This window comes from Gopherus evgoodei, chromosome 2, assembly GCF_007399415.2.
Source record: "Gopherus evgoodei ecotype Sinaloan lineage chromosome 2, rGopEvg1_v1.p, whole genome shotgun sequence".
In the NCBI taxonomy this organism is placed as follows: Eukaryota; Metazoa; Chordata; order Testudines; family Testudinidae; genus Gopherus; species Gopherus evgoodei.
In genome coordinates, this window is record NC_044323.1 from 279,690,026 (window position 1) to 279,706,216 (window position 16,191).

The following is a 16,191-nucleotide window of genomic DNA, read 5'->3' on the forward strand; positions in this document are numbered from 1 at the left end:
TGGAAAACACTAGCCCAGACACAACCTGGTGGGCTTTGCTAAGTCACAAAGTTGAGCAATCTCCCATTGTGTGATGCTTGCACACAAGACCAATCTTATTTAATATTTTCATTAATGACAGCATAAAAAGTTCAGTGTTCTAATAAAATCTGCAGATGACACAAAGTTGGGAGGTACTGCCGATATGGAGGATGACTAGACTATTATGCAAGGAGATCTGGATGGCCTTAAACTTGAGTAATAGAAATGACATGCAGTTTAATAGTACAAAGTGCAAGGTCATGCCCTTAGGGCAGGGGTGGGAAAACTTTTTGGCCTGAGGTCCACATCTGGGTATGGAAATTGTATGGCCGGCCATGAATGCTCACAAAATTGGGGGTTCAGAATGTGGGAGGGGGCTTTGGACTGAGATGGTGTGGGGGGGGGCCTCCGGCTCTGGGGAGTTTGGGGTGGAGGAGGGTGCTCCAGGCTGGGACAGAGTGGTTCAGAAGGCGGGAGGGGGATCAGGGCTGGGGCAGATGGTTGGGGCATGGGAGGAGATCAGGGGTGCAGGCTCCAGGTGGCGCTTACCTCAAGCAGCTCCCGGAAGCAGCAGCATCTTCCCCCTCCAGCTGCCCCGTTTGCAGGCACTGCCCCTGCAGCTCCCATTGACCACGGTTCCTGGCCAATGGGAGCTGCAGAGCCAGTGTGTGGGGCAGGTGCAGCATGTGGAGCCCCCTGGCTGCCCCTATGTGTAGGAGCTGGAGCAGGGACATGCCACTGCTTCTGGGAGCCACGTAGAGCAGAGCAAGCCCCCAACCCAGCTCCCCAGCTGGAGCACCAGAGCAAGGCAAGCCCTCAACCCCACTCCCCGGCAGCAGCTCGCAGGCTGGATTAAAAGATCTCACAAGGCAAACGCTGCCTGTGGGCCGTAGTTTGCCCAACCCTGCCTTAGGGGCTAACAACAAGAATTTTTGCTACAAGCCGGTGACTTATCAGTTAGACACAACAGAGAAGGAGAAAGATATGGGTGTACAGATCAATTGCAGGATGACTATATGCCACCAATGTGGTGAAAAAGGCTAATGCATCCTAGGATGCTTCAGACAAGGTACTTCCAATAGAAATAAGGAAGAATTATCATCATTGTGTGAGGCACTGATGAGATCTCATCGAAATTCTGTGTACATTTATGTTCTCCCATGTGCAAGAAAGACGAATTCACACCGGCACAGATGCAGAAAAGGGCTACTAGGACAAACGGATGAATGGAGAACCTGCCTTATGAGAGGAGACTTAAGGAGCTTGCCTTGTTCAGCCTAACAAAAGGAAGGCAGAAGGGCAACATGATTGATATTTATTCCTTTGATGTATTTATAGAGAGCGGAGAGGGAGAGGAGTTACATAAATTAAGGGCCAATGTTGGCACAAGAACAAATGGACATAAACTGGCCATCAACATGTTTAGGCTTGAAATCAGACCAAGTTTTCTAACCACCAGAGGAGTGAAATTCTGGAACAGACTCAGAAGGGGAGCAGTGGGGGCAAAAAAACAATTTTGTTTCAAGACTGATCTTGATAAGTTTATGGAGGGGATGGTATAATAAGGTTGCCTACAATGGCCATTTCTTGTTGCAGCAGGTGCTCGTGACAGGGGTCCCTGGAAAGAGATGGGGCAGAGGAGTGAGTAGGTGGGATAGAAATAAAGGGGATGGAGTAAGCCTTTTGGATAATCTCTAAAACCCATTAGTCTGTTGTGATAATGTTCCAGACTGGGTAAAATGGTGACAAGGCAGTCTCTGAATGGACGGGGACCATTTCTACTTCCGGAATTAGTGAGTGTGGTGGTCTCGTGTCCTCAACCACACTGTCAAAATTGTTGTCTGGAGGTGGGACTGTTGAGATGTCGAAGGCTGATCTTGGTTCTGCCAACTTCTGTTCTTTCTTTGTTTACATCATTGCTCATACTGCCTGTGGGGTTGAGAGTATTGAGTTGACCGGAATCTCTGATTGCAAAACCTTCCCTGTTTCTTTTTGTTTGCAGGTACGTAAATTCACAGGGTTTTTAAAGTTGCCCTTGAGTCTTTTAGGGTTTGTAGTGACACATCAGTTTTGTTTGTGAATAGTTTTTGACCCTCAAAGAGTAAGTTCTCGACCATTGCCTGGACCTCCCTCGGGAACACGGAGAGATGGAGCCAAGATACATGGTGCATAACCACAGATGTCGCAATGGATCATGCTGGCCATGAATGCAGAATCCAGAGGCCTGAAGAGACATCCTGGTGATAAGAGACCCTTTGGAAATTTTCGACTTGCATTGTTTTTTGTCACCTGGAGAACTTTCAATAAATTTGGACATTTTGGAGAATACATTGTGTGCGTATTTTGCCAATAGGGCCACATAATTGGCTATGAGTAAATGAAATGTAGCAGAGGAATAGGCTTTTCGTCCAAAAAAGTCTAACCTTTTTCAATCCCTATCATATGTGGTCGTTCAAGACTGGTGTCGTTTTCCTCTTTCGGTTGATCACTTCCACTATTAAAGAGTTTGATGCGGGGAGTGTAGATAAAAATTCAGCCCCTTTAGCTGGCACATAGTATTTTTGGTCAGACTTCTTATATGAGGGTAGTGCTGTAGCTGGTGTCTGACAGATTATTTTTGCAGCCTCCAAAATAGCATAATTAATTGGCAGGGCTATCTTTGCTGCTCAGGATGCCTGGAGTATATCCATGAGATTATGTTGGGTTTTTGATAGTAGTTGTAACGAAAGGTTGAGAGATTCAGCTATCCTTTTGAAGAGGTCCTGAAAGGATTTGAAACATCCCCTGTAGTGATGGGTGGTGGCATTATGGTTTCATTTGGTGACAAAGATGAGAGGTGAGTAGGTGGTGAAGTGTCATGTTCAGCTGTGTCCTCAGGTTCCTTAGTCTCTTCCTCTTGCGTTTCTGAGGGTGCTGGGACAATTGGTGAACGGGATCATGCTGTTCTGGACCTAGGTAGGCTAGGGTCCTGCGATGTTGGGCCCTAAACATTGCCCATAGATACCAGCATGGCCAGTTAGGTGGGAATGGTATGGGGGGCAGTGCCCATGGGTGACCATATCAGCCTGGCTGGTGGTGAGATGGTCCAGGCTTGGGTGAGGAGTGTCAAGGAGTATATATTACTGCATCATCCTCTTCTGCCTCATCACTGGAGATAGAAGGGACTAATCTACAACGAGTATTCAGCTGACTTGGTACCGAACTGGATGGGATAGCCTCGGTACTGAGCAGAGGAGATACAGGCATTGAGGGCACTATCAGGTCTGCATGTCTCATGAATTGCTGCAGAATCGTGAGGCTCAGTGCCGAAGACAGCATTATGGATGGCCCGGGAGTATGAGTTGCAGCTGCCCGGTGCTGAGGATTTAGAGCTGTGCAGTATATGTACAGCAAGTGGCGCCACTGTACTGCTCAGTGCCGAGGTTTTCTTCCGCTCCATGGGTGCAGAGCTGGAAGGTTTCACTTTACTGTGTGAACCTCCATTTGAGCTTGCTCACTTAGGGTCTTTAGCTCTTCGGGAACTCTCAGTACTGGACGTTCCCAGTGCCTTACAGTTTGGCGCTCTTGGTGCCGTTGGTAACAGGGAAGATTTTTCAGTTGGAGATTCTTTTCTCTTAGGCGATTCTCAGTGCAAGGATGTCTGCAACCACTTTTTGATTACCTTTCTTGGGACAGGCTCCTTGGCAGACATTGCTGAAGCAGAACCCGTCAGAGACTGCCGCTGGTGACCATTAGCCAGTGCGTGTCCTGGACTCAGGGTCTGAGGCTAGCCTGTGGGATTTTTCTATCACGAGGTGCTTAAGTTGGAGATCCCTGGCTTTTCTTACCCTGGTTGTCAGCTTTCTGCAGTGTGGGCTCTTCGAGTAATGTATGTCTCACCGAGGCAGCGGACACACTGTGTGTGGCCGTCAAGAGACCAGTATGGAGAGTCTGCAAGTCAGGCAGGGTTTAAAATAGGTCAGCTGGGCACGCCTAAGAGAGTCAGTCTCTAAAAGAAAAAAACCAGGGATAAACCCTGTTTGACGCTATAGCTGTCTGCCTGTCGGAGAAACAGGAGTAGATAGGGAAGGTAAAAGGGAAAAAAAAATTTTTTTTTGAATTAAAGAAATAAAAAATTATAGTAAGGCAAGGGGATACGGTAGCTAACTACAGCTAAACTAATACTATCAAGAAACAACTATGAACTATGTTCTATTAATCCTATATGAGGTAAGAGGAGGAGCTGCTGATCGCTCCAACTCAAGACAAAGGCAGTAGAGAAGGAACTGAGGGACAGCTGGCTGCACATCCCTATGTAACCTCTTGGAGCACCAACTGGGCACTGCTACCACAAACTTCTGATTACAAGCGCAGGGCATCAAGACACAAAGTAGAGCACCCACAGGGACACTCCTCGAAGGAGTAGAAAGATATTTTTCTGTTAGCTCTGGAAACTCAGTTTATGATCTGATAGACAAGCTCTGTTCTATTTGGCTTATGCATCACCAGAAAAGTTTCTATATACCAAATTCTGCTCTTAGTGACACCTGCACAACCCAAATGACCTTAGCTGAGTTCCATAGGTATCACAGAATGTAGGAGTTGACCCAGCAATTGCAAATGTATACAGTCAGCTGTTCCATTGAAAATACATGGGCCAGAGACATACTCAACATATTTATGGAAGAGTGAGCCACAGCTCTCCAGAGTTAGCAGGAATAAAAAGTAATTTCATATGCAGATGTGACTGAATACACAGTTTAGTAAAAAGATGCCATTTTTTACTTGGACATTAATCCTTTTGCCTTAGAGTCCTCTGGAAGATGGGAATATTTATTTACTAATTTACAGGGATTAATAATTTGTAATGAGACTTGATTATTAAAATATCTATGTTTAGTGCTAAAATTATGTATTTAACTTTAATAAAAAATCAATCAATCATTCTTAGTGGTCTGACTTTTCTTTCCCCTTTTTTTTTCCCGCTTACATATAAACTATAGATAGAGAGCAAGGCAAATAATGTGATAAATAGGAGAAACATAAGGAAGAAGAGAGATAAACAGAGTAATAAAGCTTCCCTAAATCACATTATTAATCCCAACATGAAGTATACACTAATTATCATCAATGAAACCAACACTGCTGACATCTATCCAAAATAATGTTTTTTTAAATTTATATCACTTATCCAACCATCCTTTTAACTTTGTCCCAGTGTCTACAGCCACACTCAGTAAGACACTGAATTTTTAATATAACACTCCAAAATCTAATGCCAATCCAGAACTCACTTAAATCAAGTCTACCCTTGAATGCACGGTAAGATATTATTATGGGCCCAGATGCCAGAATTATGCACCAAGAGATGGGTCAGAAATAAAACTACCACCACACATTGAGTTGGGGGCATTATGAACTGAAGCTTCCCAGAGCTAAACATGATTTCTCCTTGTAAACTTATTTAAAATTAGTTTTGCATTACAACTAGTATACATATATAAAATATTGCAAATGTATGGTTTAGTAATATATTGTATTTGCTTTTTCATTTCTGACTATTCATCACTTATAACTAATATTCCTTCTGTATACACAGACTATTTTATCTTATTGTATACTGCTGAAGACTAGTGTGTGTGAGCAGCTGTTTTCAGATTTTTTTCATCTATAAAACCTGTCACATGTCCACAGTTTTGTTGTATCTGTAGTGTCTAGTTATTATATGTACAGTATATAATGTGTATGTCTGTATACCAACTGAAAATATACTGTACCAACGAGAATATTAATGGCTTGATCAGCAACCCAGTCTTCTTCCTTATTCTAGAGGAATATTAGGCATAAAGTATAACTCTTCAATGGAATACATAAAAGCTTGAATTTCCATTAACACTGAAGGTTATACGTCTAATGTGATGTTCATGGCATTGAGAATATACCCATTCTTAATCCTTCATCTTTACAGGTTCATCAATGGTAACAACGAACAGTTCTGAACAAGAATGAAAATCCAAGAATGTTACTGACCTGCTAAATAAGTCTGAGTCATCTACCAAAACTAAGATAAATGGCACATATCCTCAGTATCATAAGCATCAAGGTTAGAACATAAAAGGTTTCCCTTCTTTGACAGTAAAGTGTTTTCTCTCTTTGTATGAATTATGACAAAATGAAGAATACTTACAATTTGGTCTCATAATCCTTCCAGGCTTTGTCAAAAGGCTTTTTAAGATCCTTAGGAAACAGAAAATGCACTTAAAATATGTTTAACAACACTTTTAAATTGTGGGTTTAAAACTAAGATATCATATTGGTCCCTTCTGACCTTAAAGTCTATGAGTCTATTCCAAAAATCATAAATGGCATTTGTAAGTCTTTTAAATCTTTTCTAATATTCCTTTCTCACAGATCTTAAGACAGATACAAACCACATATTTTCCAAGTAGAATTTTAATCATGCAACTTCAGTTATAGTTAGCAGAATCCATGCAGATATGATGAGAATAAGTGCCAACATAAGAATCCGGATGGATGAGATGGATAGTAAGAAGCTGAAATCTAGGCAACTCTGAAATGTTTCCCTGAAAGTACTCTAGGTTCGCTGAACACTTACCCCTTTAACTCCTTTCAAGTCTCCTTTTAAGAGAGAATCCAAGGTGAAGATAACATTGTGGCTTAAGCCCTGGAGCTAAGAAAATGAAAAAAAAAAAAAGCAGTAGTTGAGTTTAAAGAAACTTATAAACATCATGATTTAAACAAATATGCTGCGCATGTATTTTCACTATCTAATGTAGCTGAACCTGTGGCAAAAAAGTTCCACATTAATAGCAAATTCAGATCCATAAAGAGTTAATCAACATGTACATGGATGGAAACAGAAGCATTAAAAATATAGGAAACCTATGGACATTCAGGGAAACATGAAAAGTGAAATTAAAATTCACAGATGAAGGAGGCCCAGAAAACAGATCAAGGTAATTTTCAGTTTCCTTAACAAACAATAGAACATTACTTGGGGAGCAATTTAAGAACATAACAGCCATACTGTGTCAGACCAAAAAGTCCATCTAGCCCAGTATCCTGTTTTCCGACAGTGGCCAATGCCAGGTGCCCCAGAGGGAATGAACAGAACAGGTAATCATCAAGTGATCCATCTCTGTTGCCCATTCCGAGCTTCTGGTAAACAGAGGCTAGGGACACCATCCCTGCCCATATGCTGGTGTCTGGGTCAATAAGGCTTTTCTTACAGTTCACCAAACAACAAACAAAAGATATGGAGTAATTCTAGCTTATCAATTGTTGCTTTAAAAAACAAAACAAAAATAAAACCACAACTCAAACCTGAAGGTCATTAGCAAACTAGGGCTCCACAGGGCTGAAGGGAAAGTTCCACAAAATATATCAAAAAGTGTATTTTAAGTTGGCATTTTTGTTAATTTAAGGAAGTTTGAAAACAATATCCTAGCATGTGATTCTGGAGATGATCACAGCCTCTGAAAGATATGCCTGGGGGGGAAGGATCATGAACATGAGCTACTGTTTAGTTATTGATTTCTTCAACTAATACAGTTTGTCAGCAGTCTTTCAAATCTCATCCTTCTTATGACTCTCAGATAACAGAACTGATTATTATCCTTGAATACAAAGTGGTTGCAATTCACGACATACACTCAAGCATCCTGGAAGGAAATTCTTTACAGTGGTCTTGAGTTATACGTCAGTAAAATAAAATACATACATTCTAGCTTTTCATATCCATATAAAAAGTTTGTCCTCGTGTCACTAAAAGAAAATCATGAACAGCCATCATATCATCTTCAACTGCAATTGCATCAACTCTCCTAAGTATCTTGGAGGTGGTTCAAAACTTGGAAGGCAGACCACACAGGAGTGAGACTGGTTATTCAGTAAGTGGGATTCCTTCCCCAAAGCAGTAATGGAATTAACGTCTCAACATATTTTCTTTTAAACAATACTGAGGCCCTTACTATTTGCAGTCATTAGAAGACACAAATATATTTACCCCATTCTCTTTAACAAATACCATTATGCGTAACTACCCATAAGTTTGCCTATATCTGACACCATTTTTAAGTTCTATTGTATAGTCTGTATATGTTTCAGTCTGTGAACAGAATAGTCATCCATCAGCTCAGATTTTAAGACACATGTACCCAATTGCAAGTACTATTTTGACTGTGCATACAATACTTGCACACAAATTGCTAAATACAGAAAATATTCATTCATATTTACAAATCCTACAAAGATGTATACAATCACAATAAATGTTTGGACAAATTATTTGCACACCTGTTTTTAAACTCCGAGTCTATATACTGGCTGTTTTACAAACTTTGTCTAATAAAATTGTACAGCTATTTAACAGTTTGGCTAAAAAACTACCTGTTCAAACTATCTTAAAGATGTGTCTACATGAATGTTAAGAGGGATTTTCAATCAAACTAATTCAACTGAAAAATAAATCTTTTAGCCTGTGTAGACGAGGCCTTCCTAACAGGATAAACAGCCATATCAAAACATTAATATTTGAGTAATGAACTAACATGCTCACAGAGTCTTGAAATTTAGAAGGTTACATCATTAAGTTGGGTTTGGAAGGAAAATAATTTCTTATTTTAATGGAGTCCTCTTACCATTACCCTTGGGGGAGATCATGTGAGGATCAGAAAATATCTGAGTGTTGATTATGAAACAAAGTTAGTAGTTATCAGCCAACTTCCCTTCTATAAATAGAACAAATTTAGGCATTCTTAATCAGTGCTTCTGACCTCCGGGATATGTAAAGGTGAGCATTTCCTAGCTCCAAGGAAGTATGAAACGAATACCATCAAATTCATTGGGGTGCGTCAAAGCTACTGCTATAATTTCCCATAAAAACCAGCACATTGAATTTTCTGAACTCTACACCATCTTCAGACATGAAGATACATAAAACGAGACCCTAAAAATATACCTGTTAACCAAAATACAATTAAATCTGAACAGGCATCCCTCTCCTTGAATTATGACAAAAGATTAATAGGTACTACTGAATGGAATCATTAAAAATCCAGTAACAAAAATCTTGCACAGAAAAATGTCTGTTTAAGTCAGTATTTCTCCGTACCCAGTGATTCTGTGTCTGCATCTTAAGCTAATGCTTCTTGCTGCTTCTACTGTGCAAATGCCTGTCCTTCGCAATCACTACAAAAATGTGTTTGGCTGTCAAAGCATTTACTCATGAAGTGTAAATGTTTCACCACATGCACAGACAACAAAGATTTGGGGTAACAAGCACAAAAAATTGTCAAGCAAGAGTCCTCACCATGCCATTTTGCAACACTAAACTTTCAGCAGTTCATGACTTTTTATCAAAGACTCTCAGTACTATTCCTGAATATCTAACAGTTCTCTGGATTCCATTCCCCACTATGCCTTTTCTCCAGGAAGTTTCATGAAGGATAAAAAAAAAAAATCAGATAGCCAGTCTCCCCTCCCCCCAAAACAAAGTTGTTAAATAATAGAAGGATTTTTTGGTCCTAACTTTTAAGAGTTTCTGAGAAACTGTACTAGCAGATGTATTTGTGAGAAAACATCCAACAAGTTTTACGTGTTAGACTTTATCATCTTTATAAAGCTGCAAATATAACTACCTAGAACAGGTATTTTTTTTTGCAGGTGGGAAACCAATTTCCATATTGTGGCTTTTGTGTATTTGTAAATAAAAAGCAGAAATTAAGTTATTTGAGCAGCCGCATTTTTGAGATTCAGGAATCCAATTTCCGAGCTCAAACACTAATTTAAGGAGTAATTAAAGTTAATTTAGCACAGACACTGGCATGGGTGGGAATTAAAGTAAACTTTTCTAGATTTACCTGAAGAACCAAGGCACAGAGGAAACTAAGCCAGAAAAGGATAGCCATCCGCACTTCCTGATATGACCATCCCATGAGCAATCAGTTGTCGAGGTAAGGGAAAACTAGGTTGCTCTGGTGACGCAGGTACACTGTTGCCACAATAAGTACCTTTGTGAAAATGTTCTAGACCCACTGTGAATCTCAGGAAGCTCCTATGCGCTGAATTAAAGTCTATATGAAAATCTATGTCCTTCAGATCGAGAGCTGCAAACCAGTTGTCTTTTTTTAGGGAGGGTATCCTGAATGTCATATGAAGATATTTAGCTGAGATCCAGGATCTTCAATCTCCATTTTAGGGGAGGATGAGGAAGTATCTGGAATAGAAGCCCTTTCCTCCGTGTTGAGGAGGCATGGACTTTATCACCCCTAACTGGATCAGGGAATCCACCTCCTGAGGATCCTCTCGTGAGAGGGCTCTCTGAAGAGGGATGGAGAGGAGGGTGTTGGGGGAAAGGGCATAAATTCTATTGTGTAGTTTGTCATCTAGGATTCATTTGTCCGCCACATAAGAAATAAATGGGATAGGTGGTCACAAAGGTAATGGGGATCCGCCAACATGGAGACTGGTTGGCAGCTCTCGAAGGTCCAGTCAAAATGATTATTTGGCTGGAGCCTGGGACTGGGAATGAAGTGGCAATGAGGTGTTCTGTCTGCTGCACTGTACCCTCTAGGGTGGTTTCTAGGTGTTTCATAAGCCCTTTGATGGTAAAAGGGCTGAGAAACAGGATAGTGCCTACAAGAAGGAAGTTTGGAGTACTTCCTCCAAGGCACAGGAGTGTATATCACCAAGGAGAAGAGGAGTTGCAAGGAGGCCATTAGTGAGTAAATAGAGGAGTCACTTTGTAGACTTAATAGACTGTTTACCTCAAAAGGGAAGATCCTCTACCATTTCCTCGACCTCACCGGGAAGCCCCAGAAGTGCAACCATGAAGGCTATCTCATGACAACCGAAGTCACCATGGAATGCAAAGCCATATCTGCTGTGTCTTATGACCCTTGGAGGGATAATTGGGCAAGCAATTTCCCTTTGTCCAGGATGGCCTGGAACAGATCTGAGCTCCTTTTGTTAGCAAATTCAGACAATTTGTTATAGTTAAAATCATACTTAGACATCAGGACCTGATAATTTGCTATGCAAAATTGCAGACTGGTGGATGAAAAACTTTACCAAAGAGATCTAGTCTCTTTGTATCCTTGTTTGAGGAAGTAGACCTAGACTGGCGCTGCCAGTTGCATTGCTTGACAGCCTGGACCACTAGAGAGTTTGGGCTCAGTTAAGAAAACAAATATTAATCCCCCTTTGATGGTACCAAGTACTTTTTCTCTGTCCTTTTCAGAGTTGGAATAAAGGCAGTTGTGCTAAGCCAAATTGCTTTGGTGGGTTCTGATAAGGCATTTGTGACATTGCACTCCATATGTTTTACGGAAATATGCTTATGAGTGTGAATATGATGTAACTGGAATATGCTTTATACAAAAAAGTTTCTTGTAAAGTATCATTACAAAGATTATAACCTACTGAATATATTCCTCCTATTTGTATGCACGTATCATTCTTGTATCTGAAGCTAGAAATATGGAGTATAACTCTGAGGTCCTATTGTAATTATGCAAAGTATGGGCCATTAATGGTGGTTTAGAATCTTGATGGCTACCATTGACTATGACAACTGGTTGTAAATGGTTTACTTACCTGCAAACCTTCCTGGGTACGTGTGGGCCAGCCCTGGAAGAATGGAGGCTAGGGTCTCACAGGACATGTGAACATGTCACATGATACTGGAATCCATCTTAAACCTGGTGCTCTTCCATTTAGAAGGAGGGGTGGGGACCCAGAGAGACAAGATATTCCTGCCTTATGCCAAAGCTATAAAAGGGGGTGGAACAGAACAAAGGGGGATCCCAGTCATGAGAAACCCCTGCTTTCCACCTAAGATGTCTGCTGGAACTAACAAGGACTGTACCATGCGAAAGGACTGAGCCCAGACTAGGAAGGAGTCTAGTCTGTGAAAGAAGCTTATTGGAACATCTCTGAAGGTGAGATTTACCTGTAAACAGTTTCTTAATGTATTCGGCTTGGACTTGCGTGTTTTTGCTTTATTTTGCTTGGTGACTTACTTTGTTCTGTTATTACTTGAAAACACTTAAATCCTACTTTTTATACTTAATAAATCACTTTTGTTTATTAACCCAGAGTAAGTGATTACTACCTGGAGGAGCAAACAGCTTTGCATCTCTCTCTATCAGTGTTATTGAGGGCGGACAATTTAGGAGTTTACCCTGTATAAGGTTTATACAGAGTAAAATGGATTTACTCGGGGTTTGGATCCCATTGTGAGCTGGGTGTCTGGGTGCTGCAGATAGGCAACCCACTGAGCAGTTTTTAGTTGAAGTAGGCAGCTTTGGGGGCACGGACCAGACCTGGTCTGTGTTGAAGCAGGCTAGCGTGTCTGACTCAATAAGGCAAGGTTCTAGAGTCCCAAGCTGGCAGGGAAAACGGGCTCAGAGGTAATTTCAGCACGTCAGGTTACAGTCCCAAAGGGGGCTCTGTGACCGAACCCGTCACAGCATTATTGATTGGAAGCACCACCTTACTAGGGCCCGTAGTCTTGCAAATATCCAGAAGATTGTGAGTAGGGTCGTTCACTTCCTCCAGGGGAATCTGGAGAACCTCCACAATCCTCCTCAGGAGGACCTGAAATTACCTATAATCACCTGGTAGCAATGGTGAGGCTGGTGCCACTGCCTCATCAGATGATGAGGAACTAAGTGCTAAAGATGGATCAGGTGGGACTGGCTGGTCCAGATGGTGGTCCTCCTCATAACACCCCTGGGGGAGATGAGACTCTTCTTTGAGAAGCAACCTGTCAAAACTCCCACTCTGAGTCTTTGTAGCCAGCAGGTCAAAAATGAGGGTCTGAAGAGTCCTAGTATGTCCATGGGGTAGGATCATATGGATATGGAAGGCATGCCCTTGGAGGGTGTCCCACGGCTGGCAAAGTGCCCTATGGGAGTTAGAGGGTGTCCAGGAGACTCTGGAACCCCTGTTGGGATTCATCTTGTGCCTTGAAACTGTTGGAGGAATTGGTGCCTCAGCACCAATATGAAACATGAATCCTCCAATTCTACCAGTAGAACCGACAGTACTGTCTTGTGATGCCATGGCGGTGGACAGGACTGGCGAACAGCACACAGATGGCGTACCCATGTCTATGCCATGATTGGTAGATGGGACCAGTAAATAATGTGTCGTTAGTGTAAGAGTCTCAATGAACACTAGCAGATCCAATAGTATAAGCAACTCTGGGTCAGTGTAAATCTACAGGTCCTCAAGGAAGGTACACGCAGACCTAGTGGATGTAGAGCAGGAGGGGACCCTGGCTCTGGGTGGAGCTGACAATGAGGACTTGGGTTGGTCAGGGGAGTATCGATACTGTCAAGTCACTCTTTTTGCAGTGCAGTATTGTCAGTAAATGAGATTGTTCCCTTCTCAATTCACTAATGCACGGGCTGGTTCTGCCCCTCATGCAGGTGATTTTGGAGCACCCTTGGCTTTGAGTACCCCAAAATGTAGACCCATGCTCCCTATGAGCTCCTGCACCCGTACCAGTGCAAAGAGTCTCACCAGACCCCGAGGACATGTGGGAGGTGGTCCTTTTCTCTGAGGACTTGGAGGCAATTTCTCCTACTTCTTATGAGGCTGTTTGCCCTTACACTCCTCATGTCTATGGTTGGACTAGTTGGTGGGCCTGACCTCTGAGGATTTGGAGCTAGAAGCACTAGGGCTAGAGGGAAACTATTCAGCCACCCAGAAGGCCTGGGGTCAGAATGGGTATCATAAAAAGCTCCAACTGTCTACAGAGTTGGAATTCATGAGACTGTCAGGCTTGAGGAGGAAAAATATGAAGAAGCTTGCGCACACAGGAGATTTTGTCACACCACAACAGGAGAGGCAGTCAGTCCAGGCCATCCCTTATGCCCTTGGTTTGGAGCATGAGAAGGTGCAGAACACAGATGCAGACCAACGGACGCTGCTAGTGAAAAATCTTTTGTTCTCAGGCATATGGAATACATGAGCATCCACAATGCATACCCTGAGGGATCATCTCTCAAAGAAGAAACGTAGGTTCTACTCCCAGTCTGGCACAGACTTACTATCACTCTATTGAACAGGAGTGAGTTTTCATTATATATATAATACGCTAAAATCTTAAGAATAAGAAGAGATTAGAAAACAGCAAATTATTTAAGATGACTGAAGAAGTCTCTGTATTAGTCTCTCAGAAAAAAGTGATTTGAAAAGTACTATATAAGTGCTATATAAAGTGTGCTTTTTATGCTTCTGGTCCTCAAGAAAGACTTGTATTTCACTATCTTCTTCCTCTAAGTTATCTTTTTTCCAAGAGTGATTGTTTTATAACTAACACAGTATAAATGTTCCAATTCAAAGTTTAATGATATTAGATCCATTGGTGGAAATCAGATTCAGTGTTATCCGGACTTTTTTTGAAAAGAAAAAGAAAGAAGTTGCTTGCCACAAAGTTAACCATAACTTTCACTTTTACTGCTTATGATTGCATTTTGCAACTTTGGAAATTATTTATTATACTAAGATATACTTCTTCAGAATTGGAGATTGCAAACAACATACACGTAAATATTTAGAAGCATTCAGCAGCTAGCAAATTCTTTGAATATTTTTCAGTATTAACTTCAACAGAAACAACTTAGGTAATTCATGCTGAGCAGTCTTACCAGAAAAAAATTAATGTAGTTTGACTTCCTGTGTATCATAACCCATACAGTTTTACCCAGTTACTCCTGTATTGAGCTCAATAACTTGTACAACTAAATTAGCAGAATTTCCACATATATTTAAATTAGGGAAAGAAACATTTTAATCAGCTCCTTTCTTTCTCCCTCTGCATTTCTCTTTAATCTGCTATTTAATCTTATATTCTAAATGTCTTGAAAAATAAAATTTCTTATTAATGACTTTTATCTTTATCATTTGCTAAATGCTGATATTTTATAATTTCTTTTACCTTTATTTACCAAATATATATATTTATTTTAGTTTTCTTCCTTGTTTCTGCACCGGCATCACATACAATGCCAGCAATTCCCAGGGGACACAACACGAGCTAACTGTTAGAGTTGGGTTAGCAGATGGCACTTATACCACACTTTTTGTGACTACTGTTAATTGCAATGGTGGATTTCTAGGATTATATTACTTGACAGAAAATATAACTGGTGCTATCGTGTTTGGCAGTGTCCTATGAAAAATATGTAAAAATACCATAAAAAAATCTGAAGTTGTAAACTGAGAAATATAGATTTAATTATATTAATGGACTAGCTCCCTAACTAAAGTATTATTAAAAACAAGAGCTGCTTAGCAAGTCTTGTAGTTCACATATCTTTGTAAAAACTTGCTAGAGGTTTTGACAAGTATTAAGTATGGACCACAAAGTTCGCTACAGGGAAGTATCCTCCAAGTACCAGAGAAAACCTAAGGGTCTATGAAAACAATTTTGAGATGACTATCTTACTGTATCTGAAAGTTCCCAGGTTTTATTCCATACAATAAAAGATTTGGAAGAAAACAACAATAACTAATGTCTGAATAAAAAATGATTGTCTCAAAAAAAGGTATATGTATATTTTTATTCTGGGGATTATGTAAAGCCATTATCAAGATTTTGGGCACTGAACACTAAGATAACTGTTCAGTCATTCCACTGTGTTATCTATATGGAATTTTACTAAACAATTCATTTGCGTATACTCTCTCTCCTCACCTCCTACCCTCCAGCTCTACAAACTAGATGGCCTAAGGACAATATTTTGAAAAGTGCCTAGTATTCTGAAATGTTGTAAAGGGACCAGCTGTATAAAAGGTGGTACTCAGCACTTTCTGAAAATCAGAACTTGAAGATGTTACAAAAGTTGAGTACCCAAAAATTGACACATCCAAAATCACTATTCAATTTTGAAAATCATGACCAAAGTCATCCTAATCTCTCCTCCTACATAAGTTCTCCAGACCACTTAGCATCGTAGTTGCCCTTTTCTTCAACTTTTCAAATTAAATATGCAAATATAAAGGTGATAATCAGAACCGATTTAAAATATGTATGGTTACATTTTCTACCCCCTTTTAATGCACTCTAGCATACTATATACCATATAAGCCTTTGTGAAGGCTGCTGCACACTTCACCAATCTTCACTAAATATCTATAACTCAAGGATCGTAGTATCTG

The 16,191-nt window shown here is 40.7% G+C and overlaps 1 protein-coding gene across 6 annotated transcripts in view; it reads right to left on the reverse strand.

Annotated features, from left to right (window-relative positions):
• The window catches only part of ASAP1 (ArfGAP with SH3 domain, ankyrin repeat and PH domain 1), a 376,577-nt gene that overhangs the window by 147,009 nt on the left and 213,377 nt on the right, over positions 1-16,191 (reverse strand). For all 6 annotated transcript variants that reach the window (XM_030553834.1, XM_030553836.1, XM_030553832.1 and 3 more), the window contains 2 exons: positions 6,617-6,691; positions 6,188-6,237 (listed from right to left, as the gene is read on the reverse strand). In XM_030553834.1, coding sequence (XP_030409694.1) covers positions 6,188-6,237; positions 6,617-6,691 — 125 coding nt within the window. The remainder of the gene's footprint in view (positions 1-6,187; positions 6,238-6,616; positions 6,692-16,191) is intronic.